This window comes from Rattus norvegicus, chromosome 19 (genome assembly GCF_036323735.1).
Source record: "Rattus norvegicus strain BN/NHsdMcwi chromosome 19, GRCr8, whole genome shotgun sequence".
NCBI lineage: Eukaryota > Metazoa > Chordata > Mammalia > Rodentia > Muridae > Rattus > Rattus norvegicus.
In genome coordinates, this window is record NC_086037.1 from 40,831,564 (window position 1) to 40,859,438 (window position 27,875).

Consider the following 27,875-nt stretch of genomic DNA (forward strand, 5'->3'; position numbering starts at 1 on the left):
TCCTGAACACTAAACGGAATCACAGCTAGGTCAGCAGGTTTTAGTTTGAACACCTACTGTACGCTGGGTGCTGTTCCACCTGGTGACTTAGTTGATTCATGGAGCTCAGAGTTCAGAGAGACATTAACAACCTCCTTACCCTGGCATCTCAAGAGTTCTGGAGGATGAGGCAGAAGGATCTCCAATCAGACTAGTCTGGGTTACGTATTGAGAGAAGGGGTGGCGGAGCTCCAGAAGTAGTGAAGGGGTGAGGGGGTCTAATCCCGGACTAGATAAATAAATAATGCTGAGAGACCGCGAGGGTAGGAAAATTCAGGGTTCTCTTAGGTCATGGGGGTGGGGTGGGGAAAAGTGACGAAGACGCTGAGTGGCTTCCGCACTGTGGAAAATATAAGCTGAATCAGGGGGAAAAAAAACGACTCGAGGTGGGGATTTGACACGCATTAAACCGAACCTAATGAAACTGCCACTCTCACAGGTCGAAATGGGCAATTTCATGTTCACTCCACATACGTAGAAAGGATTAGGGTGTCTTAGCTCGCAACTCAAGAGGAACCCTTAAGTTAACAGCCTACGAGCGAGCATTGCTAGGAAGGCTGTGCTGGCCCCAGTCGGCTCTTAAAGCACCCAAACTGTTCCAGTCACCCAGAGAGGTTATGTGAGTATCTAGGGTCACACAGCCCAGAGAGAGTCAACCCCGGCCCGAAGGCGGCCGGAAACGACCCTCCGTAAACAAAGCGGTGTGTAGGCGCAGCCCCAGCCGCCAGGCTCGTGGGCCGGTCCAAAGGGGCGGGGAAGGAATGTTGTGAATGAACGTGAGACCGCCCCGAAACTCCTCACAAGGCCGTGCTGTGGGGTCCCTTCGCTTTGATTGGCTCATACCGCCCCGTGATGGACAGCGACTCTCCTTGCGGCCTCTTATTGGATGGCACCGAAAAGACGGCCGTGGAAGTTGTCAAATGAACAGCAGCTTCTTGAAGGCGGGTCTGCAAAGACAGCCAATAGAAAGGGAGAAGTAGGGCGGCGGGGGCGGGGCCTCGAGTGAGGAGGCAGCGGCTGCTAAGACGGCTTCATTGTTGTGAAGAGTCTTAAAGGGGCCGCGTCGTCCGGCCGGCTCGGCCGGATGGAGCCCCCGGCGGCCAAGCGCAGCCGGGGCTGCCCCGCGGGGGACGATCCCGGGACCGGGGCCCGTCGCAGTCGCCCCGAGCCGTTGCTGGACCTCAGCGCCAAGCGGGTGGCCGAGAGCTGGGCCTTCGAGCAGGTAAGGCCCCGGCCTGCCCCAGGCCTCACACCTCGCCCCCTCCCCAACCCCACCCCCCCGGGCCCGGCACCCCGAGCCTCTGCGCCCGCGACCCTCCCGGTCCCTATTCAGATCTCTTCTCCAAGAAAGACACCAGCCCAGAGACCCACAGTGCTCCATTCCTGCCTTAGGGTTTCCCTGTCCCACCCTCCAGGAAGAAGACCCCCCGTCTCTGCAGGGCCTATACAAGACACCCCTGTATCCCTGTACTCCAGCCTTCAGAGCCCCAGTCCTCTCCAGATCCCCCGACTGTGGGACAAGAGGCAGGGTCACTGAGGGAAGGGCTCTGCCCCTCCTCCCACCCTTCCCCCTCCCTCCAGCTATTCCAGAGCCAAGCTTGGGATACATAGGCAGAGGCTCCTGGAACCCCCTACTCTGTGACTTGTGGGTGGAGCCCTAAAATCCCCTCTCCCTGCCTTAGGGTCCCCCAAGAAGATGGGAAGGGGCAGAGGCTCCCCTCAGTCCCATACAGCTGTCTTTCAGTCTGACTTTGCTCCACAACTCTTCCTGAGTTAGGATGGATGGGTTTGGACTAACCGTGGACTGAGCAGGCTCTGATTCATGACCGGAAAATCCCTCCTTAGTCATCTGCCAACTGTCAGGAGCCCAATCACTGACTCCCCCCCTCATAGAAACCGGGTAGGGCCTCTGTGCTGTTCACCCTATGTGACATGCACAGAGTATTCCCCAAAACTGGCTTCAGAACTTCCACAGATCTGCCTTGGCCCAGCCAGGTGCTAATGGAACTCTGGAAAGCTTCTGGAGCCCTTTTGGGAGTTGTTCTCACTTTGAGGAAACTGGGGCACAGAGAGGTTGAGAAACTTGCCCAAGGTCACCCAGCCAGTCACTAGCCAACTCAGATTGGAACACAGCCTCAAATGCTGGTTCTATTCCTTGGAGTCAACAGGGCATGGCAGGTCAGCCCTTCCGTCGTAGGGGCTTTTCTCAGGGGAGGAACAGGGAGAAAAATACCCAGGGTGGAACTGATCTTGGGAGTTAGCTCTTTGGTTTAGGATCCTGAAGAGCTGAGTTCATTTCATATCTGACAGAGTGGTGGTGACCCTTCAGGTTCTCAGCCTGTCATGCTGACTCCTTCAGGCTCTGAGGCTGTGACAATGAGCCCCTCAGGTTCTCAGTCTGTCACTCTAACCCCCTCGGGTTCTCAGTCTGTCACTCTGACCCACTCAGGTTCTCAGTCTGTCATGCTGACTCCCTCAGGCTCTGAGGCTGTGACGCTGACCCAGTGGTGTGGTTTCAGCATCTTGTGTCCCTGTGAATGACTGAAGACACCATGTCCGTAAGGGGCGAACAGAGGGAAGGCTAGGACCTCATGTCCTCGGTCATTCTTAGACCCTGCACAATGCCTGGGCTTAGGAGGGTTTTACCCCAGACCCTCAGACCCTCAGGACTTCCTGTGGAATCTTCTAGAACGCTAACTATGAGCCAGGCACTATTGTAAATAAATACTATTGTACTGGAAGCTATTTTGTTGCTGGGGGTTTCACTGTGTCACCCAAGCTGGCGCTGAACTAGTTGGCACAAGTACAGCCTCCCAAGGAGTTGGGATTTTAAGGTGCGCCCGCCACCATGCATGGTTCACTTTTACATATTTTATCTTCCCAATCTCCTAAGGGTGGTTGACTGTCACATTGCTCTTTTGCACTTGGGAAGACAGGCTCAGAGAAGTCAGGTGGTGCCCAAGGTTGTGCTGCTTATGAACAGCAAAGCCAGGATTCTGTCCCAGGTTTCTAACCCACCAGCGCTTCCCACAGGTGGAGGAACGGTTCTCCCGGGTGCCAGAACCCGTTCAGAAGCGCATTGTGTTCTGGTCTTTTCCACGGAGTGAGCGAGAGATCTGTATGTACTCATCCCTAGGCTACCAGCCCCCAGAAGGTGAGCAGGACACCCGGGTACCGTTCACCCGTGGGCTGCACCTGCTGCAGAGTGGGGCTGTGGACCGAGTGCTGCAAGTGGGTGAGTGAGCATCCCACCCCGGAGAAGGGGAGGGGCTGGGGGACGGAGGTGGGCCAGGGACTGGGGACTTTCCAAGCCGCCTGCTCTAAGGCCCAGGTGTAGCTGAGTGAGATTCCGTGGCATTCTCTGGATACAGCACTGGGAGGTGATGGGGAGGCCAGTCTGAGCTTATACAGTAAGATCCTGTTTCAATGGAGGCAGGAAAAAGTACTATAGATAGGAATATAGTAGACCTCAGAGATCAGGACTGAGGGGAGACTCATGGAGAGGAAGGTGAACCAGAAAGTGGGGATACAGAAGGACCAGGCATTGGCAGAAGGACCCAGGTAAAGGAAGAGGAGAGAGGTGAAGCTAGTGCTGGATCCCAGACTGGGACTCGCTATCGGGATTGAGACAGGGCTGGCAATTCTAGAATTTGGGCTTCCAGCCATCAGTAGGATCATGAGCTGACGGCAAAGGATATCAGGCAACTGAACTGATGAATGAAAGAAAATGTGGAGAAACTAGGAGGAAGCAGGGTCCCAGAAGAGCCAGTTCCTGACCTCACCCTGAGGGCATCTGTGAGGCCGTGGCAGAGGAAGCCAAGGGACAAATACTGCTGATACTGAATATGGTGGCACACAGTTATAGCCCCATGCTTAGGAGGCTGGGACCAGAGGGTCCCAAGGTCATGACTAGCCTGGACTCCACAGTGAGCCCTGCTTGGAAACCAAAACCGGCCCAGTGCGGCCTGAGGCAGAGGTAGGTGGATCTCTGTGAGTCCGGGCCAGCTAAGGCTTCAGCGTGAGACCGTCTCAACAACAAACAGAACGATCACAGGCCTCAGTGGCTCAACCCAGGTAGAAGCTGGTCACACAGATGTCTGGGAGAGAGTTTGAGGCTTAGGCAGCCGTGTCCAGGAGAGACTGTGATCAAAGGTTTTCAGCCATGTGTTGAACAGTAGAGTGACTATAGTTGACAAAAATTTATTGTGTGTCTTATAAAGAACTAAAAGGAAGAAGTTGGAGGCTTCCCAACACAGAAATAATCACTGTCAAAGGAGGAGGGAAAGCCAGTTACCTGTTCTGAGCATCTTGTGTTATATTGAGTTACCACACTGTACATCATGGATGTGTACAATTACCGTGTGCTGCTGGAGAAAATGACTTAAGTTTAAAAAAAAAAAGTCACCAGCTGAACAGGACATAAACAAGTGTAAGGCCAAGAGGGCGGGCTCAGGCCTCCGGCAGAGGATCCCAAAGAGAACACACACATCTGGGTCAGCTCTCAGCATTGGTGTCCCACACCAGGGGTCTCAGTAAGGACAAGGAGCAAAAGTTAGAGGAGAAAACAGACTCTGGCCCCCAGGCAGTGAGCCTGGTAGTTCTGAGGTAGAAGAAAAGGTCCAGGGAAGGCTGGAGTTGGGAAACAGGGAGGAAGGTGAGGAAAGACCTTAGATGAGCATGGGAAACAACCAGTAGTGATGGAGCCAAAATATGACTCAGACTTTATCCTTGGCCTTCTGTGATAGCTGGTCATGGCTTAGCCGGGGTGACCCTGCCTGGCAGCCTCTGTACCCCTTTTCCTGGGCATAACCTAGCCACAGGCCCCTTGGGCACCCCTGGTATGAGGAAGCCATGCCTTATATGACGCAGGTTTCATCAGGCTGCCCAACCAGTCGGATGAGCCTGACAGACACCCAGGACTGCCCAAGACTTGCTCCATCATCGCCTTGTCCTCAAGTGCCACGGGCCTTTGACCTGTTCTTAGGAAGTGCTGAGCTTCTCAAGCTGTTGTAACCATAGTAACCTGGGGGCTGGTGAGAGCATTGCCTAGTTGATAATACCATTTATTGATCATCAGAGTAAGGACAGAGCCGCAGGGGAGATGGCTCGTCTGTGAGGTGTTTGCTGTTCTAGCATGAGCACCTTAGTTCAGCTGCTCAGCGTCCACGTTCAGTTCAAGCTCTGAGGGAAAAAAGTACACCAGTGGAAGGGCTTCCTGAGACACGGGAATGCAGGGGCCACACAGCTCTGAGAGGAAGTCTCCTCAGCAGAGCGGTTGCAGCTCCCAGGGAGGGTCCTTGGCTGACCTGAGGATCTCAGGAGCCTCAGCCCCACTCCACTTGTCTGCTTCTTCCCTTCTTCTCTTTACCGCTTCTTTTTCTCTTGGTTTCTTCTGATGAGAGTCACACAAGGCAGAAAACCTCATGAAAGAGGTTTATTGGAGGGTCCAGGTGTGGACGGATGAATCTAGGGATGGCTGCCCTCTGCTCCTGGAAGTGGACAGCAGGGAAATGAACAAAGGGCAGGACTATAGGATTTCTGAGGTGGTGGCACTTTTCAGGGCAGAAATTTCCAGATTGAGGATTGGTGGGATTTCAAGTCCTGAGCTTGGGGAGCTCAGGGGATTGGTGGGTTTTCCTATTCAGGCTTTGGTGGCTTCTCTTGTTCAGGCTTGGGTGGCTTCTCCTGTGCAAGGATTGGTGAGTTTCACTGTTTTCACTGCATCCGGCAGCAGGTTAGGGTGAGAAGCCCTTCTAGGCCTCGGGCAGCTTTGGCTCAGGAGCCATCTCTGTGGAGCTGCTTAGGGAGGTTGGAGAGGAGGCGTTGCCACCGTGGACAGCTCCTGCAGTGGTATTTCAGGAAGGCCTTAGGCTGAGACAGGAAAGGTGTCCATCATTGAGGAGAGCTCCTGCTGCGGGTAGGGGAGAGGGAAGGAAATGTGTCACTGTGGACAGCTCCTGTGAAGGCTGCAGGCTGAGGAGCTATGGGGTGCCACCATTTTGACAGCTCCTATCCTGGCTGTAGGCTGGGACAGGAAGAAGGGGCCAGCTGCTACTTTCATGACTTTTGTGGAATGCCACTTTAGGGACTTCACTCACAGCTTTAATCCTGGCACCCAGGAGGCAGACACATCTCTGGGAGTTTGAGGCCAGCTTGGTCTAAAAGACGTGTTCCTGGACACACAAGGCTACACAGAGAAACCCCATCTCAAAAAACCAAAGATAAATGAACAAGGTGAAGAACAATCCAGTCAATCCCCCAAAAAAGAACAGGGCTTTTGTTTGGGGCTCGACTTTATTCAGCCACTCTAAATGCTTATGAGTAATTCATTGAGTTATTCAAGCCACATGAGGTGATCGTTGTTGCTGTGTGTGGACAGATGGTGAAACTGAGGCATGAGTAGGTTAAGTGACTTACACTGGGTTTCTCAGTAGAACTGTGCATCAAGGTCTTGCTGGGATGATCCCGTCTCCACAGTGTGTGTTTTGTCTTAGGGTTCCACCTGAGTGGGAATATTCGAGAACTGGGGGGCCCAGGAGAGCCGGAGCACCTCTACCACGTCTCCATCAGCTTTGACCGCTGCAAGATCACATCTGTGAGCTGTGGCTGTGACAATCGAGACCTCTTCTACTGCGCCCATGTGGTGGCACTGTCATTGTACCGCATCCGTCACGCACGCCAAGTGGAGCTGCGGCTGCCCATCTCTGAGACTCTGTCACAAATGAACCGGGATCAGCTTCAGAAGTTTGTGCAGTACCTCATCAGCGCACACCACACCGAGGTGCTACCTACCGCCCAGCGTCTTGCTGATGAGATCCTCCTGCTGGGCTCTGAGATCAACCTGGTTCATGGTGAATAGAGGGAAACGGGGGCCGTGATGCAGAAGGAAGCAGAGTGGGTGCCATCATGTCCGGCTTTGGGGGATGTTACACACAAAGAGAGAGGCACACCCTGAGGTGGCTGACCCAGAGCACCTGAACAGTTAGAAATAGGGAAGTTGTGGTGGCACCAGCCTGTCATCTCAGGACTGGGGAGGCTGAGGTGGATTGAAACCTAGTGCCACCCTGTCTGATGTTGAGAGGGGTGAGGGAGAAGAGAAGGGAGAGGCCATAGGCAAGAGCAGAAGGGTCAGTCCCAGAGTGAGGTACCCTCCCAGGGTGAGGTGTCTCAGAATCCAGGTTAAAGGCTTAAATGTGAGGGGCTGGGGATTTAGCTCAGTGGTAGAGCGTTTACCTAGGAAGCACAAGGCCCTGGGTTCGGTCCCCAGCTCCGAAAAAAAAAGAACCAAAAAAAAAAAAAAAAAAAGGCTTAAATGTGAGTCTCATTGAGTTATGGATGAGGTATGGAGTCCCAGAGGTGTTGAAGGGAGGGGTCTGCTGCTGGTTTGTTTGGCTATGATGGTAGAAAGGTAAGAGTGGTGGATGGGAGCTAACTCGGGTCATGGGATGCTGGGCGGATTCCAGGAGGTTACGGTTCATCACTAGGGTGAGCTGATGCCGTGGAAGAACATCGGGATGAGTGAGCAGATGGGTACAGTGCAGATGCTCGGTACCGGGCAGTGAGTGGGAGCGGCCATCGGAAGGGCAGCGGGGAAAGATGACTGTGATGCAACTCTTTGAAAGGCCAGGGGGTAGCCAGGTATAGTGGCACACACTTTTAATCCCACCACTCAGGAGCCTGAGGCGGGTGGATCTCTGTGAGTTTGAGGCTAGCCAGGTCTACATAGTGAGTTCCAGGACAGCCAGAACTACAGAGTGAGGTCCTGTCTTTAAAAAACTGAAAGAAAGAAAGAAAGAAAGAAAGAGAGAGAGAGAGAGAGACAGACAGACAGACAGACAGACAGACAGACAGAGCAGTAGGTGTATACACCGTGGACTGATGGGTAGGTGTTCTGGGAGGAGCATGTGGGAGTGATAGGTTTGAGAGGAAGCATGTTTGTGTACTGGAGTGGCTCAGTAAGTGGACAGCATGGCTGATCGGTAGTTAAATCCGAGGCCAGATATGTTGGGTGGTGAGACAAGTCAGAGGATGGGTAGGTGGATCGTAGGGTGAGCACACACATTGTAGGTGGGTTGGAGGCAAGACTGGTGAACTAGGCCGTATATGGGATGTGGTGTGGAGGAACTGGTATGGAGATGAGGAGATGGATAGACACTGGCTTAGTACGGGTGGGCGGTGTCCAGTAAGAGGACGGATGAGGAAATGGATGAGTGCCTGTTGTTTTGTAGAAGATGAATGGATACACGCACAGTTTCCATAGATGAATAGACCAAGTGCCTGACTAAGTGAACGGATGGACTCGTAGTGTTCAGGACTAATTAGTGGATGGACAGATGGACTCATGGACTATTAGGTGGATGGAAGGGAATGTGATGGTTGCATAAACGAGTGGGTGGAGGGACAGACGGCTTGGTGGTGAGTTGATAGGTGGATTGCTGGTGTGGTGGGATTGCTTCAGATGGGATAGATTATCGGCTTTGGATGAACGGAAGGGTGGACACCCTCTTTCTCACTCTACACTTGTCTGTTCAATGCAGGTGCCCCAGATCCCACGGCAGGGGCAGGCACAGAAGATGCCAACTGCTGGCATCTGGATGAGGAGCAGATCCAAGAGCAGGTGAAGCAGCTGCTGTCCAACGGTGGCCACTATGGGGCCAGCCAGCAGCTGCGGTCCATGTTCAGCAAGGTGCCAAGGCTGGGGATGGGCAGAGCGTGGGGATGGGCAGAGCGGAAGTCCCAGAGTGCACTTGCCTTTCTTACCTCTCACATCTCTGCACAGGTGCGAGAGATGCTTCGGGCTCGGGACTCTAATGGGGCACGCATGCTAATCCTCATGACCGAGCAGTTCCTGCAGGACCCTCGCCTGGCCCTGTGGCGACAGCAGGGCGCTGCCATGACAGACAAGTGCCGACAACTGTGGGACGAGCTAGGTGAGGCCTGACCCCTGGCTCCCATTCTGTGAGCACCCATGCCCTCTGCCTTTCCTCCACCTAACATTACCAGGCACTTCCAACACAACCAGCCACCCAGAGAGAGGAAAACACAAAACTCTGGCTGTCCTGGGATTAATATGCAGTAGTGATTAATGCTATATGTTTATTTGATAAAACTCAGTGGCCTAGCATGCATGAAACCCTGAGTTCCAGTTCCACCAATTGTGGGTGGCTGTGTTCACAGATAGCAGGGAGATGGGAGGGTCCATGCTCGCATGGATGGTTAAGTGCTGTGCAGCTTTGTCCCATGGTGTCCTTGGGAAATCAGTCCCAAATCCTCCAAGGCACAGACATCTGGGATGCCCAGGACCCTGACATAAAGCCAGACAGTGCTACAGAGTCGGACATACTGTTTCTATACAGTTTAGTTTAGGTTGGATTCAGGGTCTCGTAGCTCAGGCTGACCTCAAGCTCACAGTGTTGCTAGGGATGACCCTGAGTTCCTGGTCTCTCCTCCTCTGCTTCCCAAGTGCTGGAGGGCTCACTGGTCACCACCACAGATGGCTGGATTGATTGATTAATTGATTGATTGATGCTGAAAATAGAACCCAGGTTCTGCTAAGCATGTCCTGCACCCCGAGCTGGAACTCACTTGGTCCTTTGTGTTACCTCCAGCTGACATAAAGTACAAGGTCAGGGCCACAGTTGCATCATATTGTTTGAAGAAAAATAACAAAAAGAAGGCTGTTCCCATCTAGTAGAGACACAGTTTTTTGTTTTTGTTTTCTAAAGTCCTTTCGATTCAATCTGTGGTTCATAGAATCAGCAGATGCTGGATCCGTTCCTGTGGGGCTAAGGACTTTAGGCTACACCACAGCTCACAATTTGAGAAAACTAAATAGTGTCTTCAGCTTTGTCGGGCCCCACCAGTGTAGCAGGAAAACAGCCAGACCTCTGTCACATTGGGTGGAGTGCAACCAGTGGTTGGATGTTTGTGTCAGGAACAAGGCCTCAGGATCACCCCCAGTACCATATGCACACGGTTACATGACATACAGTACCATATGTACACTACAGAACACGTAGGGAAGTATTCCAATAAGACATCGCTATGGGGGTTGCGGATTTGGCTCAGTGGTAGAGCACTTGCCTAGCAAGCGCAAGGCCCTGGGTTCAGTTCCCAGCTCCAAAAAAAAGAAAAGAAAAGAAAAAAAAAAAAAAAGACATCGCTATGGACACTCTGTTTTTAGACCGTCTTGTTCTGCATAGCCCAGGCTGGCTCCGTTCTGCCTAGCCTCCCGAGTGCTTGGTTACAGGCATGTACAACCTGCAGCTACTCTGCTTTCTTTGAACTTTATATTGTTTGCACGAATCACAAAATAATCTTTTTTTCTTTTTAGTATTTTCCTTACCATTCAAAAATGTGAAAATATGACTGGGCTAGTTGGAAATACCCACCTTGGAGGATAAGACAGGAGAGTGATAAGTTCTAAGCTAGCTTAGGCTACGGAGTGACACCCCACCTCAAAGCAAGAGCAAAGACAAATGCTAACTTAATAGTCACTTGAAGAGAGCTCCAAGGGAAAAGGAAAGGCCAGGCTGTGGGTTGAATTTGTACAGTATTTTACCCATTGGCTGCTGTGCCCTCTGTCAGATGATAAAAGACAAGGTGGACAAGGAGAAAGAAACAATACAAAATCACACTAGGCACTAAACAGGATTGAGTCCCAACTTGCAGTTCACATGCAGTGTGACCTAGAACCAGGGAAGTTTCTCTACCAGACTTCAGTTCCCCACGTCCGAGTTACATTTCTATTTCTATGGTGTATGTGTGTGGGCATTCCATAGTGTACGTGTAGGTCAAAGGACAACTTTGTGGAGGTCTCTCCTTTCATGTGTGGGTCCAAGGGACTGAACTTGGGTCATCAGCCCTGATGGCAAGCACTTTGACCCGCTGTGCCCTCTCACTGGCCCTGTTTTATTTCCTTATATAACATGAGGAGACCCTGAGCTGCAGCCCCGTTCGGGATAGCACACATGGTCAGGCCGCATCTGCCTGTCAGCCTGTGTTCATGATGTGGGCCTGGATTCTGAGTCTCTGTCTGCTTTTCAGGGGCTCTGTGGGTCTGTGTCATTTTGAGCCCACACTGCAAACCGGACGAGCGGTCAGGCTGGCTGCAGCTGCTCGGCACATGGGACAAGCTAGACGTGTGCCCACTGGAAGAGGGCAACTATGCCTTGGATATCCCCAGCCTACAGCCTGCTCTAACCTCCAGGACAGGTAGGAGGGGCCCTACTGTCTGTTTTCAACAAATCCATCACTACTTCTGTCACAGCACTGTGACCGGGGAGAGAGGGTGAGAGACGGTGCTCACTGGGCCTCCCTGGGCCTCCCCTTAGCAAAGGATCGGTGAGAAGATGGCCTGGGAAAAGGATAGGAATCCAGCAGGAGGGGCAGTGATGTGAGTGTGGGTGAGGCAAGTAAAGCGGGAGATGGAAGCACGACACAAGGCAGCAGAGAGGTCAGGGAGGAGTGAGAGATGAGGGGAGAAGGGACGAGCAGGGAAGAAGACATCTCACCTGTGTGTCAGCGCTCTGACAGGTGTCAGCTCTCCTCTCCCTTTGCAGATTTGCTTAAAGAATTCACATCCACTACCTGCCTTGGGTGGAGCCCCGGGTTGGCACCTGAGGGGAGAAGCTGGCTCCAGCTTGACTGCCAGTCCCATCATTACCACATCGAACATATTTCCTGCAGGCTTAGAGGACGAAGAGGAGGTGATGGCCACCAGCACCCGCCGGACAGTTTTCAGCCGAGCACTGCAGGCTGGAGAGCTGCACTGGAATGACAGCCACCTACAGAGGATCCTGGCCAGTGATTCTTGTGGCCCCAGCCTCACTGCCAATATGGGAGGTGACAAGCCAACCCTTGACCCTCAGGGCCACCCTGTCTGGCTAGGCGAACCTTTCCCTACTGCCTGTGCACGGGTGGATACTTTGCGTGCCCATGGTTATCCCCACAAGGCTCTGCGACTGGCATGTGCCATAATCAACACCCTGCGGCTGCAGCGGCGACACCAGCTTGAGAGCTACAAGCAGCAGAAAAAAGGTAAGTGGGGACACAGGCCCAAGGCACGCACCGGCCATGAAAGGGTCTCTGCGACTCTTAGTGTCGCAGGCAGAAAGGATGTTAGCATAAGCGAGTACTGTTGGTTGAATCTGGAGCACTGTGGTGGGAGAACTCAGTGGGTCAGGTGCAGTTCTGTGGGAGAAGAATGTTGTAGGGCCTGAAGCCTTGGGTCTCCAGAGAAAGAACAGAAGAGAGAGGGACTGGGTCAAACTGCTAGCAGCCATGGACAACTCTAGGGCCAGTTCCCAAGAGACACCACAACTTGCCTCCAGAACCTCAGTTTGTACCTTGCCGTGGTCACCCCTACTCACAGGGCAATTGCCACGGAATAATGACGGCATTCTTTCCATTCATCCACATTTCATGCAAGGCAGGCTGGTTATATAGAGGCTTCCAGACACTGTAGTAAGCAGGTTTCCACTACGTGACCCTCAAGATACGTTTTGCAGGGTAGAAAGAGAGAAACTAGAAGACCGAACTGTTTGATATAGAATTTGCTCACTTTTAAACAACATGGGCAACAAATCAAGCTGTGTTTCATTTTTTTTTTTTTTTGGTTCTTTTTTTTTTTTTTTTTTTCGGAGCTGGGGACCGAACCCAGGGCCTTGTGCTTCCTAGGCAAGCGCTCTACCACTGAGCTAAATCCCCAGCCCTCAAGCTGTGTTTCAAATACACAAACGTGGGCTAAGGGTGTGGTTTATTAGGTAGAGGGCTTGCCTAGCGTGCGTTTTATACCTCAGCACTGTAAGGCCAGCATTGCCATGCTTCAGATCCTAGCCTTCAGGAAGTAGAGGCCAGAGAGTCAGAACTTCAAGGTCAGAGATCAAAGCCCATCGAGACCATGTGAGACCCTGTCTCGGACAGACAGACAGACAAATTAAAAACAGGGCTTAGCAGGTAAAGTGCTGGCTGTGCAAGCAAGAGAATCTGAGGGTCTGAGTTTGGACACCTGTTACCCACAAAAAACCCGGGCACATTGCTGGTCCGTGGTGCAAGGAGTTGAAGACAGCAACTCACAGGGCACTGCTGGCAGCAAGTCAGGCTCCAGGGCTGAGGTCTCGCTGAAGAGCCTCCTGAATCAAAAGATACAGGCGGCTGGAGGAGGGCTCCCGCCCTGAACTTCATCATCCATACACGCACAGGGCATGCGCACACGTGCCTGTGCATACACCACGGGCGCACAAACAAATGCACCAGTCGCACTGAACTAAAGGAAAGATGCTGTGACTAAGTCCGGGGACAGAAGGAAGGCACCGGCTGAGTTCTTGCAGTGAAGCTGATGGAGTTGAGGAGTGTAAGGGAGTAGGCTCTAGAGTGATTGAGTCAGAGGGAATCTCCAGTTACCTCAGGGGATAGAGCTCAGGCGAGGTGCGTTGTTCCAAGGTCAGTGAAGGTCAGTGGACAGTGGCCCTGCGGGACATTTGGGTGTTCATCATGAAACATTCGTATTGCCCCTCGGGAGGCCGAGAAACCTTGGAGCTTGGCTCCAGAAACGGGGAGGGTGGGGCTAGAAGAGGCCACTGCTTTGCTTGTTGCAGGGAGGCAGGGCAGCCCCCAGGTTGGCAGGTAGGGTTGCCAGGCATAGGGAGGGGAGGGGGAGCCTCCAGAGCTTGGGTGGCTAGATTCCCCCCCCCCCTTCCCGTTGCAGAACTGCTCCAGAAAGGTGCTACAGGTGTCACAAGCGCTGAAGGTTGGGTGGGCCACCCCCTGGATCCCATTGGCTGCCTCTGCAGGGCACTGCTGGAGGCCTGTCGCCTGGAGGAGGAGCCTCACTCTCTTTTCCCAGGTACCCACCCTGAAAACCCTTACTGGAGGGCCAGTGCTTGAAGTGACAAGGCTAAGAGAGCTGGGACTCTGTCTGAGCCTCTCTCCACTTCTGTCACCAAGCTTGGGGCCAAGGTGGGTGGTTAGACCTCAGCAGCTGTGGATGTCTTCCCCAGACTCAGCCCCAGAGAAGCGAAAGCTAGCCTACCAGCACGTGCCGGTGCCGGGGAGCCCTGGAGAGTCCTACCTGGCGCTGGCACTGGAAGTGGCGCTCCTGGGGCTAGGGCAGCAGCGGGCCCTGCCGGAGGGACTGTACGCCCAGGACAAAGTGGTGCGCAATGAAGAACAGCTACTGGCCCTGCTGGAGGAGGTTGAGCTGGACGAGCGGCTGGTGCAGGTGCTGCGAAAGCAGGCTGGGCTGCTGCTGGAAGGTGAGCCCACCCTCAGCCCACCCGTATAGCCGTGTGGGACCAGCTATGAGGCCTTGCCGCCTGGGTTCAGCCTTCTACTCCGCGGTCCAAAGGTGCTAGGACCATCAGCCCACCACATCGTAAACCCCGCCCCATATCCTAGCCCCGCCCATAGTCTAATCCTATTGGCTCTTTGCTAAGTCTTCACCCCCCTGTTGCTATGACTAGGGCAGGTGCACCTCCTCATCCTGTATTCTCCTGCTCCCTCACTACGCAGTGTTGCCTAGGGACCCCTCTTTTCTTCTGCTCCTCCACATGCATTGGGAGCACAGGGAGAGTGGAAACTGAACTCACCTTGTCTCTGTAGGAGGCCCTTTCAGCGGCTTTGGAGAAGTGATTTTCCGGGAGAGTGTACCCATGCACACCTGTGCCCGATACTTGTTCACTGCGCTGCTGCCCCACGACCCAGATCTGGCCTTCCGCCTGGCGCTCCGAGCCATGAGGTAAGGTTGAGAGAAGGGAGTAAGAGGCTAGGAGTCCCACCTCCAAGCCAGGTCTCTGTCCACTTAATGGACCTGCGGCCTCCCGGTGGTGTGTGTTTTACTGTAAAATGGAAAGATATGATACAGTAAGCTTGAGGGACCCCAAACCAGCTCAAACTTCAGGCTTTCCTAGGAGGGTGTCTCAGCCTCCCCGAGGCTCAGTGGAGACTTGGGTAGCTAAGTCTCCCATATCCTGCACTGGGGATATGACTCAGCAGTTACGGTTTGCCTAGATATTGTAAGGTTGGGGTCAGCACCCAGCAGTGCCCTTATAAAACATATGTGTTTTTTAGCAGTTATATTTCTATTCATGTTTAAATACATATAGGTTAGTGTCAGCATTAAGTCATTCAACAAATGCTTCTGCCCTAACTGGACCAAATAGTGTGCTGGGGGTTGCAAATGCAGCACAAACAGAAGTGGAGCTGAGGAGCTGACAAGGACTCTTTCAGCCCCATGCAGATGGCCCTCCAGGGCACAGGGAGAAGGGAACAGAAAGAGGAAGGACTTGGACTGAACACAGTAACTTCACGTGTGGGCTTTGAGGGAACCTGGCAAGAAATCTTAAGCTAGTGGAGGGAGCAGAAGGGCTGTGTGGGAGTCCAGGCACTGGCCTGGCCTGGCCGGCAGAACCCAGTTGGCTCCCTGAGAACATACTGGTTCCAGAGCATCTACAGTGACAGTGTGCTTTTCCCTTCTGATGGGGTCTGTGAAGGAAGTGTAACTTCTGAGCTCCCTGTGGCCTGTGGTTGGAGCCAGCTAGAGGAAGGGCTAATACTGGGGGTGTATCCACCACAGAGACACAGCTTCTCCCAGGCACAAACTGGCTGATTCCCAGGGCATCTAAATGTCTCTCCTCTCTGACTATGTCATTGTTTCAAAGCAGAGTGTCATGTAGTTTAGGCTGGCCTCAAACATTCTAAGTAGCCAAAGCTGACCTTGAACTCATGATTCTTCTGACATGCAACACCACACTTGGCTAAATACATTTTCTCTCTCTTTTTCTCTCTCTGTCTTTTGTTTTGTTTTGTTGGGTTTGGGGGGTTTTGTTTGTTTGTCTTTGGTTTTTTGTTTTTGTTTTTGTTTTGAGATAGGATTTCTTTTTTTTTTTTTTAAAGAATTTATTTATGTATTCATGTACACTGTAGCTGTCTTCAGACACACCAGAAGAGGGCATCAGATCCCATTACAGATGGTTGTGAGCCACCATGTGGTTGCTGGGAATTGAACTCAGGACCTCTGGAAGAGCAGTCAGTGCTCTTAACCGCTGAGCCGTCTCTCCAGCCCCCAATTTATTTATTTTTACTTTATATGTATTGCTGTTCTGCCTGCATGTCTGTGTGAGGGTGTCAGAGGCTCTGAAGCTGGAGTTAGGCGGTTGTGAGCTGCCATGTGGTTGCTGGGAATTGAACCCAGGTCTTCTGGAAGAGCAGCAAGGATTCGGAACCGCTGAGCCACCTCTCCAGCCCCTGGCCTGAGACTCTCAACTTTACAGCCTTAGCCTCTGCAATGCTGCTGGGGCAGGTGTGGGCCGCCATGCTTGGCTCGATGTCTGCTCTAGCTCCTATTCATGACTAAAGCGCTGTGGTCTTTCTCCCTGCGCCTGGCTCATCTCACCGAATGTTCCAACATGTGGCTGCACCTGGTGGTTGTTTCATTCCTTCTGTGACTGAAGAGCATTCCTTTGTGTGGGGGTGACATTTTCTGTAGCTGTTCATTGTGTTCACATTCGTTGACTGTCACACTGTGGCCATTGTGAATTGTGGCACTGTAAGCAGCAAGCACCCTGTCTCTCTAACATGCTGATTTACTGTGGACATGCACCCTGCAGTGAGCTTGCTGGGTTGAGCACGTATGTGCATGTGCGTGCATATGTGCATGTGTATGTGTGTATGTGCATGTGTATGTGTGTGCATGTGTGTGTGCATGTGTGTGTGCGTGCATGTGTATGTGTAATGTGTGTGCATGTGTATGTGTAATGTGTGTGCATGTGTATGTGCGTGCATGTGTATATGTGTGCATGTGTATGTACATGTGTATGTATGTGTGCATGTATATGTGTATGCATGTATATGTGTGTGCACGTGCATGTGTGTGTGCATGTGTATGTACATGTATATGTGTGTGCATGTGTGTGTGCATGTGTATGTACATGTATATGTGTGTGCATGTGTATGTGTGTGTGCATTTGTATGTGTATATGTGCATGTGAGTGTGTGTGTTTCTCTTTTCAGTCTCCAAGGAACTTCAGAACTTCTGCTTCCTGTGACAGTTGAGCTAACTCACATGGCAACCATCTACAAGCTTCTGTTTTCTTTTGTTTTTGGAGCAAAGGACCAAATGCATGGTGCTGTGCTTAGTAGGCAACTGCTCTACTCAGACCCTGGCACCTCAACAAGTTCTCCTTCCTCCCCTCCCTTCCCAGGATGCATCTCTTCTCTGTGTAACAGTAGCCACTCAGATCCCAGCCACATTTTTGGTTATGGTGCTGGGGATGGAACCCAGGGCCTTTGGCATGCCAGACTGTACAGAAGGAGGCTTCCCCCACGAGCCCAGCTCCTCACTGGGAGATTCTTTGTGGAGACAGCAGTGGCAACTCTCTCTGTGTTTTCCTCTCCCCTACTCCAGGCTGCCCGTGCTAGAGACAACATTCCCAGCAGGAGAAGCTCAGCCCAACCCACTGGACTCCATCATGAGTAACCGCTTCCCCCGTTGGTTCATCCTTGGCCACCTGGAGACCCGCCAGTGCGAGCTGGCGTCCACCATGCTGACCGCTGCCAAAGGTGAGGGCACTGACAGCCATCCTTCTAGTGTCCTGGTGTCCCTTCACTTCCTCTCCATCCTGCTCCATTTCCCACCCTCACTCATCCTTCACTTGCTTGCTTATCATAATTTTAAACTCTGTGCCAGTGAGGAACCCTGTCTCAAAAAGTGCTGGGGGGAGGCTGGAGAGGTGGCTCAGTGGTTAGGACCACTGTCTACTCCTACAGAGGACCAGGGTTCAAATCCCAGCACCTATATATTTGCTCACAACCATCTGTAACTCCAGTTCCAGGGGACCCAACACACTCTTCTGGATTCTGCAGGCACTGGACAAAACACCATACACAGAAAAAGAAAAGAATGTGGTTTTTTTTTAAAGGGTGGGCAGTACCTGAGGAATGTCACTCAAGCTTGACTCTGGCCTCCACATACATTTCTGTACACATGTGTACACTCACATGAACACAAACACACCTGGCAGACAATAAACACGGAGGAGATCACCATGCACAAAGAGAGTGGCACTGGTGTCACGCAGGACACTAAAGCAGGCAACCTTGTCTTTCTTCCTGTGGTGCAGAGGGTGGGACCCAAGTCTTACGCATGTAAGCAAGGCCTGCACTGTGCCACTGAGCCACACTCCCAGCTCCCTGCTGGAACGTAAACCCCTGTGAGGGCAGAGCTGTGCTTGGGCTGCAGTAACACAGTAACGCAAGCGAGACAGCGTAGGTGTGATTCTCACAGAGTAAGAGGCCAAGTCCAAGATTACGGTGTCAGGAGGGTCGGGTGGCAGTGAGGGCTCCCTTCTTGGTTTACTCATACTGTACTCACTTAGTGGAGATGGTGGGAGAGGGAAGGAAACGGAAGGTTCTTCCTTGTCTCTGACAAGGGTGCTCAAGCCCTCCCGGGGCCCCAGCCTCTGACCGTCTGACCGGGCAGTCCATCTCATCATGGGTTTCTGACATGATAACTGGAAGGAGAAGGTGACGCTGTTGAATCTGCACGGAAACGTCTTTCAGGAGCATTTGAGGCCCTGAGGCTGGGTCACAGCTGTGATATCTGAGGAACAAGATGATTGACGCAGTGGGGGAGGGGTGCAGCTCAGAGCCCCTGCCTAGAATCCTCCAGGGATGGCTTGGAGTGTAGGGTGCTGCTCTAGCATGTATGACACCCGGGTTCCATTCCCAACACTGTGAAGTTGTGATAAACGGAAGACTCGTGTGACTGGAGCAGAGTGAGGGGAGAATAGAATGTATCGCGGTGGTGACGATCGGAGTAAAGCTGGCTTGTAGAGCACACAGTTAACACACATAGGTCTATCCCCCAGCCCTACAAACACACAGAGGAAACAGCTAACAATTATGCAGCCTCTTAAAGCTGCCTCTTTGCAGAAGCATTGCTGAGTTCCCTGACGTCCACAGGAGGTCCAGTGTGCAGCACTGGTGTGAGGGGGTCATTCAGCTCCCCTTCCACAGTGTTCCAATAGTGGCCTCTATTCCTCCCTCTGCCCAGGAGATACCAAGTGGCTGCATGCGGTTCTGGGCTCCGTCCAGCAAAACATCCATTCCCCAGCTCTGCTCTTCAAGTTGGCACAGGATGCCTGCAAGACAGCCACGCCAGCCAACGCACCACCAGACACCATGCTGCTGGGCATCGCGTTGGAGCTTGGCCTGCAGGTACTTCATCGACCATCAGCAGGGGTGCTGTGGCCTAGGGGGGCTGAACGGGAACCCTGCCCCTGGGGCAAAGGCTGACAGAAGTTACACCTCCGAGGGTAGAGTTAGAGACCAAAATTGAGGTGGTAAGAGATCGCTGTAGGTTTGATGCTTGTGATGGGACCCTTCTCCAGGACTGATTGAGTTAGTGGCTAGACCACAAGAGGGGACAGAAGAGAGGCTGAGAATGCTGGTAGAGTGCTCGCTCGCTAACATGCACTAAGCCCCGGGTTTCAGCCTCAGCACCACATAAGCCTGACTTCTAGCTTTCAGGAGGTGTAGGAAGGAGGGTCAGAAATTCAGGCTCAACCTTGGCTACGTAGAGAGTTGGAGGCTAGCCTGAGCTATTTGAGACCCTGTCTCAAAAATAAATAAACCCATACAACAAAATGAAACAAAAAAAAGCCCAGCTCAGATGCCGGATGTGACTGCAGGGCTGTAGTTTGTACTAGGTTCTCTATTCCATCCCCAGTTAAAAAAAAATTTTCTTGGGGCTGGGGATTTAGCTCAGTGGTAGAGCACTTACCTAGGAAGCGCAAGGCCCTGGGTTCGGTCCCCAGCTCCGAAAAAAAAGAACCAAAAAAAAAATTTTTTTTTCCTTTAATCATAAAAGAAAGAAATAGGGCTGGAGAGATGGCTCAGCGGTTAAGAGCACTGACTGCTCTTCCAGAGGTCCTGAGTTCAATTCTCAGCAACCACATGGTGGCTCACAACCATCTGTAATGGGATCTGATGCCCTCTTCTGGTGTGACTGAGGATAGCGACAGTGTACTTATATATAATAAATAAATTTTTAAAAAAGAAAAAGAAAGAAATAGAACCTGTAGTTGCCTCTTGGTGCTGTTGCTTAAAACAAAAACTGTAAGGCTGGAGATGTCTCAACAACTAAAGTGATTGTTCTTCCAAAAGACCCATGACGAGTTCCCAGCACCCACAGGGCAGCTCACAGCAGGCTCTACAGGATCAACATCAGGGTCAGCTGCCCTTTTCCTGCCTCTGTCAGTGAACAAACACAGATGGAGGCAGAACACCCGTACACATTAAATACAAACAAACCAAGTAAGGACCATTCGTGGAGCAGGCTCAGCAGGTAAGGAACATCCTTGGGACTGGGCGTACAGTAAGGCTAGATGGGCTTGTAGCTCAGGTGAAGAGCTTCCTGGAGTTGAGCCTTGTAATCGAGAGCTATGGCTGAATATCATTTCCTGCGTCGGCAAGGCTGAGGCCAAGTCCGCGTGCCGCCCATAGGTAAGCGGTCAAAGGATAGATATCTGGGTTCATCGCAAGGCTAGACAGGTGTGGGGACTGAGGACAAAGCCTCAGATGGTTCCAGGGACTATAAATATGTGACAAACAGCTTCATGTGGTGCTGCACACCTGCCATCCCAGTACTGGGGAGGCTTAGTAGAAGGACCTGAGCCACACTGAGGCCAGTGTGTGGCCACAGACCCTGTCTCAAAAAAGACCAAATAAGCTAAGAGCGGCTGTCAAGATGGCTCAGTCAATAAAGAACTTGAAGGGGAAATTAGGTGCCCAGAACCCAGGTTAAAAATATAATAGTAAAAAAACCTGTAATCTGCTGGGTATGTTGGTGTACACCTTTGACCTCAGCATTTGGGAGGTAGAGGAAGGTGGATCTCTGGGTTTGAGGGCAGCCTGGTCTACAGAGCAAGTTCCAGGACATCCGAGAAACCCAGAGAAATTTGAAGAAGAAAAGGATGTAACCCCAGCACTGGGGAGGTGGAGACAGACCCTAGGGTTGGCTGATCCACCAGTGCAGCCCCGCCGGTGAGACCACAACGGGGACTGGAGAGCCGGCTCACTGCTTCAGAGCTCTTGCTGCTCTGCAAAGAACCCAGGTTCAGTCCCCACCACCCATGTCCGCCAGCTCACTGGCACCTGTAACTCCAGCTCTAAGGGTCCAACTCCCCTGGCCTCCAAGGGCATCTGCACACACTGCACATACTCACATACATGTACATATGATCAAACACTGAGAAGAGAGGAGCCGGAGACAGGGTTTCTGTGTGGCCTTGCATGTCCTGGAATTCTCTTTACAGACCAGGCTGGCCTCAAACTCAGAGACCCTTCTGCCTCTCCCTCCCAAATGCTGGGATTAAAGGCATGTGCCAAAACCAAAAAACAAAATTTTTTTAAAACAACACCATGGACAGCTCCTGAGTAGCCCCTACCGGTGCCGCCTGACCTCAACATGCAGGCACACTGTGGGTTTGAGGCACGTACACAATGGAAGAGACAAGTCAGACAACCTGCACAGTAGGACTTGTCATTCCCACTTAGGACAACCTGCACAGTAGGACTTGTCATTCCCAGACCCTGCAGAGCTCTAGGGTCAGTGAGGGGAAAACAACTGGAGGGAAGAGACCAGTGTTAGGGGCTCACACAGGCAGATTCAGGGCTGGGGCCTTAGGACAGACAGACATGTAAGAGGTTTACTAAGGTTACAATTCACAGAGGGCAGGAGCTGAAGGTCATGTGCTTTGGGACTGCAGGAATGAATCTTCTCACTTGTGGTATGGGAACTTTCCAGAACGAGAGCCTGGTCAGTTGGTTATGACTTTGAGGAGGCCTTGCACCTCAGAGGTAGTCAGTAATACTGCAGAGAGCCCCGGCCAGTTCACCTTCATTTTCACAGCACCACCATGCAATAGAGTCTCCTTTTTGAAGATTTATTTTTATTTATGTGCATGCGCATGCGTGTGTGTGTGTGTGTGTGTGTGTGTGTGTGTGTGTGTGTGTGTGTATGGATGCATAAGCATGTGCACAGCAGATACTCAAGAAAGCCAGAAAACGGGTATCCCGTGAGCTGGAGTTGGGACGTGGGAGCTGGGAACCAAGCTTGAGTCCTTGGGGAGAGGACTTAAACATTTACAGCACTGAGCCATGTCCCCAGCCCCTGATACATGGATACAGGGATCAACCCCGGTGTCTGTGCTGGCACAGCGAGTACTTTACTACCTGAGCCATCTTCCCAGTTCTTTTTTATTTTCTCCACTGGTTTTTCCAGGCAGGGTTTCTCTGTGTAGCCCTGGCTGTCCTGGAACTCACTCTGTAGACCAGGCTGGTCTTGAACTTGAGATCTGCTGGCCTCTGCCTTCCGAGTGCTGGGACTAAAGTCATTTGCCATCACTCCACATTGATTGTTTAACGATTTCATTTTTAGTTTTGTGTGAGAGTGTGTAGGTATGTGAGAGGACTTGTGCTGTGTATACGTATATGTGTGGGTGTCCTCGAGGCATCAGATCCCCCTGGAGCTGAAGGTAAAGGTGGTTCTGAGCCTCTCCCAGCCCCTCCTCCCAGGCTGTATTTTTATCCCTAGTTCATGGAGCCAGAAACGGAGGCCAGAGATACCTCACCCAGGCCTGCCACACTAGCTCTGCCTCCAGCCTCCTCGGTCCTAAGCCATCGGCTGTAGCAGGACTCTGAGGACCCCTCCCCTTTCCCTCCAGGTGATGCGGATGACACTTAACACGATGACGTGGCGGCGCAGGGAGATGGTTCGCTGGCTTGTTAGCTGTGCCACGGAGATTGGTAAGTACCTGGAGCGGTCACTGAGGAAATCAGATGGGCACCAGAAAACCCGCCCTGCCTGGATGCTGTGCAACCCTTTAACCCCCGCACTCGGGAAGGAGCGGGAGGCCGGCGAACCTTTGTCTGAGGCCTGCCTGACCTACATAGAATGTTCCAGGACAGCCATGGCGTCAAAGTAAAACTGCCTCAAAGCAAGCAGATAAAAACAACCGAAGCAGGCCCTTCCTTTCCTGTTACCAACTCTAACCAGCCCTCGAGGGAATATCAGGTGGGGTGGATGGAAACGCAGTCAGGTGGATGGTCAGGCTGAACTATTTAGGGGTCCCAGCCATCTCCATGATTTCCACTCAGTCCAGCCACTCTTGCTCCTTTGAAAAGGGGAAGTTTCCTGTCCAGACATGGTGGTGCAACTGGACCCCAGGCACTGGGAGGCGGAGTCAGTACACAGCCTGGGCTGATAATGAGCTCAGCAGCAGACTGGTGGCTTAGCTGGGACTCTATCTCCCCCATCCCAGGAAAAAAGGAAGGGTTGGGGGGTAGTTCATTTGATAGACTGTAGGTCTAGCATGCCCCAGGCCCTGTGTTCTCTCTGGACATGGTGGGACATGACTAATCCCGGCACTTGGGGGATTGAGGCAGGAAGACCAGAAGTTGATCCTTAGTTACATAGCAAGTTTGAGGTAAGCCTGGACTATGTGAACTTGTCTGGTTTTTTAAAATTTAATTAATTTTATATGTATGGGTGTTTTTGTCTGCATGTATATCTGTATGCCACATGTGAACTCGTGGAGGCCAGATGATCCCTTCAAGTTATAAATGGTTATAAGTCACCATGTGGGTGCTGGGAACCAAACCCAAGGCCTCTGAAAGGGCAGCCAGTGCTCCTAACCACTAAGCATCCCTTTAGCCCCAGGAGACCTTGTCTTTCTAAACAAAAACAAAAAAACAAACAAAAACAATTGGGCATCATAACCCATACTTGTTATCCCAGTTCTTGGGAGGCAGAGGGAGGTGGATCTCTGAATTTGAGGCCAAGTGGGGCTGCATAGTGAGATTGACGACCCCCCTCCCAAAAAAAAAAAAAAAAAAAAAAACCAGTTTGTGCATGGTGAAGCCGGGAAGACACAGAGCCAGTGATTAGAGGGTAAGAAGGGAAATGGCAGGGTCTTGCTGCACAAATACCCACTCTGCCTCTCCCCTCTCCCCTCTCCCCTCGCCCAGGCCCGCCAGCACTGATGAGTATCATGAAGAACTGGTACTCCTTGTTCACCCCAGTGGAGGCAGTCACCATAGTGGCAGTGACAGGCACCACACATGCCACTTTGCTGAGACTGCAGCTAGACACAACGGGGCGAGAGGAGCTCTGGGCCTGTGCCCGCACCTTGGCACTGCAGTGCGCCATGAAGGATCCCCAGAACTGCGCCTTGCCAGCCCTGACCCTGTGTGAAAAGAACCATGCAGCCTTCGAGGCTGCCTACCAGATTGTGCTGGATGCTGCAGCCGGTGGCCTCGGCCACGCCCACCTCTTCACAGTTGCACGATACATGGAGCACCGAGGCCTGCCTCTGCGGGCCTACAAGCTGGCCACGCTAGCCTTGGCACAACTCAGTATCGCCTTCAACCAAGACAGCCACCCCGCAGTCAACGATGTGCTGTGGGCCTGCTCTCTCAGCCACTCACTGGGGCGGCATGAATTGTCGGCCATTGTCCCTCTCATCATCCGAAGTATCCACTGTGCACCGATGCTCTCAGACATTCTGCGACGCTGGACGCTCTCCGCACCTGGACTGGGCCCGCTGGGGGCCCGCAGAGCTACCAAACCACTTGGGACTGACAGGGCACCACTTTGCCAGCTCCTGGACGCTGCGGTAGCTGCGTATATAACCACCAGCCACTCTCGCCTCACCCACATTAGCCCACGCCACTATGGTGACTTCATTGAGTTCCTGGGAAAAGCTCGAGAGACCTTCCTTCTGGCACCAGATGGGCACCTCCAGTTCGCACAGTTCTTAGAGAACCTTAAACAGACCTACAAGGGGAAGAAGAAGTTGATGCTGTTGGTTCGGGAGCGGTTTGGCTGAGGGACTGCAGAAAACTGGGAGTATGGGGGTCCCCTGGCCTCCTTCCTCAAACAGGAGGCCCCGTGGCTACTTCAAATTAAGTCACAGAGGTGGGAGGCAGAGGGTGACACCATTCCAAGTGTGTGCCTAGGAGTGTGCAGACAAATGGGAGATCTGAGGATCCGAAGCCATACTGCTAACTAGCCCCCTGCAGGGAGTGTGTGCCCGGGCACCTCGCAAGGCAGAAGCAAGCTCTGGCTCTCCCAGGTCAAGGGTTAGCTGGGACGTCCAGGAGAAGGGCTGAGGGGCAGAATGAAGTTAGGCCTCAAATTCAGTGCAGCAGATGCTCCAGAGCCCAGCCAGGTGCCTGGGGACTTCACATCAGGGTAGTTAAACCCACTGTGTTTCTCCCTCTCTCACAGCTCAGGGGTCCTGTCCCACTGCCCTGTGCTTCCAGCCCAAGCTTCCCTGCACAAATGCCTCACCCCTTCTGAAGGATATTAAGAGGTCTTGGGCCTCTGCCACATACCTCACCCCCAAATACCCTTGTCAAGCCAGGGCCTGTCTTCTCTTGGGCACCAAGGTCACAGGGTAGGCTGGGGACAGCTCTCCGCTGGTCAGACCCCACCACTAGTAACTGGATACACAACTCAGGAACCGGGCTGCCCTCTAACCTGTTGTGGGAGGCACAGGCAGGCAGCCAGGGACCCCATCCTGTCTTCCTCTTGCTCTACACCTCCATTTGTTTCCCCACTTCCTTAGTTTACCCATTTCTGCATCTCCCTCAAGTCCCAGCTGCTGACAGAGGCCTTCCTTTATCCCAGGCCTTGGTCCAGGAAGAGAAGGGACAGCCTCCACCCCAGCTAAACCTGCCTTTTCTCTTGTATATTAAGGAAAAAGTTGGCATCATTTTGTAACCTTTTTTCTTATTTATTGAATCCCATACTGTATTCTTTTCTTTTCTCTCTCTCTCTCTCTCTTTTTTAAAAAGATTGAACACAACTTTTTAACTTCGAGATCGGGTTGTATTGCCACACAAACACCAGGGGTCTAACCACCTGCTCCATTAGCCAAAAAGTTTCCATCTTGGTTTTTGAACACAGCTTCTAGAGTGGGACAGGAGGGGCTTCCAGTAGTATCACGGTGACACAAATGGTGACATGAAGAGCCACCTCTTGCTTGCAGCTTCACTGCTTTACCATCTGCAAGTCATAATCTCTGAAAGTCAGGAGACTTTATAATACCCAAACGACTGTAGGTTTTAGGAAAGTGCGCCCAGATTGCACTGCCGTGACATCGCAGGAGATGACCACCAGGGGGCGCCTGGCTCCAAACAACGTCGTTTGGAGCTCTGGAGGTCGCGCCAGGTGCGGAGGGCAGCTGGGGACGCCTGTGTCCCCAGTGACCTGCCCATTGCACGTTTGGGCTGTGGACGAGGTTCCCATTCCTTAGATGGATTCATCCAGGGGACGATGCCTAGGTTTTCTTCTCATTCTCGGGGTCTCTATGTCCTTTAGCTGCGTCTGACTGGGTCACGGTTGAAGACGGTTCTCCCGGACGCCAGGGTGTGTGTGTATGTGTGTTGTCACTGTGGGGCGCTGCAGCAGCATGAGAGGTTGGATGCCAGGGGAGGGAGGGGTGTGTGTGTGCTGTGTTATGCAGAGTACATTTCTCAACCTGGGACATTGTCCCTTCATCATGAACATGCTCCCTCACAGAACTGGGATGCCACACAGGTTTGCCAGTCAATGTCACCCCGTTAGGCCTAGTGTCTTCATATCACACCTCAGACCAAAGCTCTTTTCCATGATTCGTTCTCATATACCTCAGGCCTAGGTTATCCCTCTGGTCCACGCTGCCCCCAAATGTCACCCGCTCAGGATCTTCAGGTGGCACCACCTTCTGACCACAGAAATATATTTACGCCCTCCTAGAAGCAGGTGGAACTGGGTTAGGGATGGGAGCGGGTCAGGAGCCCAGCCGGGGTGTGGCTCCAGACGCGGACGGAGAGTTGATTCAAGGTCAGCCTGGTCTACACAGAGACTCTCAAAATAAGAGAAATGAAAAAAGCCACAGTACATATGTGGGAGGCAGGAATGACGAGACACCAGACCGTAAGGGATGGAGCTGGGGAGCTTTTATTTCATTGGAAAACAGGCACAACATTCAATACAAGCTTCAACCCTCTGTTCCCCCACCCAAGCTTTGATTTGCCCCTGCCCAGGGTGGGGACAGGACCCTGGGTGGTCTGGGAAGTAGCTCGCCCATGCCAACTAGTCTGCAGCCGGTCTCACTTGTGGGTAGCAGGCAACTTTTTAACTTCCAGGCCTGGAGATTACTCCAACAGACCCAACATGGGGTGGGGGCTGGGGGTGGGTCCGCTCACAGCCTTTGAGGGCCTGTGTGGACCTTGCTCTCTCTGCCTCACTGTCACCAGCAGAAAGCTGCAGGCCCTGTGGGAGTGCTAGGCGCACTGGATCAGGTCAGTGCCTTGTTGCGGAAGCTGGGAGTTGGCATTTAACCGTCAGAGGGCCTAAAACAGCTTCCTCTTGGGTAACTGACTTCAAAGCCAGTATGTGTAAGGGGTGGTGCCTGAGCCCCACCAGATTTAGGAAAAGGGCCTCCAGGCCTTGAAGGGACACAACTGGCTTTTTTTTTTTTTTTTTGGTTTTTTGTTTTTTTTTTTTTTTTTTCCGGAGCTGGGGACCGAACCCAGGGCCTTGTGCTTCCTAGGCAAGCGCTCTACCACTGAGCTAAATCCCCAACCCCCACAACTGGCTTTTTAATGCAAGGACCACCCACCCACTCATCCATCTGTTCTTTTTGGGAACCACAGAAATCTCAAGGTGTGGCCATACGGGGTGGACACCCAGATGAAGGCTTAGAGGGAGAGCCCACAACAGATAAGGGCCTAGGTGGGACTAATTACCCCATCATTTTCTGGTCCCCACTCCAGGTCTCAGTCATGGC

General features: G+C 52.4%; 1 protein-coding gene across 2 annotated transcripts; it reads left to right on the forward strand.

Annotated features, from left to right (window-relative positions):
- Window positions 1–1,044: 1,044 nt before the first annotated feature.
- Zswim4 (zinc finger, SWIM-type containing 4) lies at window positions 1,045–26,179 on the forward strand. Of its 2 annotated transcripts, none has more exons than XM_063277966.1 (14): window positions 1,045–1,261; window positions 3,073–3,274; window positions 6,534–6,890; window positions 8,577–8,725; window positions 8,819–8,969; window positions 11,086–11,253; window positions 11,728–12,078; window positions 13,748–13,885; window positions 14,040–14,294; window positions 14,641–14,776; window positions 17,444–17,598; window positions 19,091–19,254; window positions 22,764–22,845; window positions 24,067–25,921. In XM_063277966.1, the coding sequence occupies exons 1-14, from the start codon at window positions 1,124–1,126 to the stop codon at window positions 24,924–24,926; spliced, it is 3,306 nt and encodes a 1,101-aa protein (XP_063134036.1). In that variant the 5' UTR covers window positions 1,045–1,123; the 3' UTR covers window positions 24,927–25,921. The 2 variants fall into 2 exon arrangements, with proteins under 2 accessions (XP_063134036.1, NP_001100633.1); NM_001107163.1 differs by having other exon boundaries at window positions 1,072–1,261; window positions 6,547–6,890; window positions 24,067–26,179.
- The last annotated feature ends 1,696 nt before the right edge of the window (window positions 26,180–27,875 follow it).

What these genes read in the sequence shown, in the direction of transcription:
- Zswim4 (XM_063277966.1), top strand. Translation starts at nt 1,124, where the DNA reads ATGGAGCCCCCGGCGGCCAAGCGCAGCCGGGGCTGCCCCGCGGGGGAC. An exon ending in TGCTCTAACCTCCAGGACAG is followed by an intron (nt 11,254 to 11,727) that starts GTAGGAGGGGCC and finishes TATTTCCTGCAG; the next exon opens with GCTTAGAGGACGAAGAGGAG. An exon ending in CTACAAGCAGCAGAAAAAAG is followed by an intron (nt 12,079 to 13,747) that starts GTAAGTGGGGAC and finishes TTCCCGTTGCAG; the next exon opens with AACTGCTCCAGAAAGGTGCT.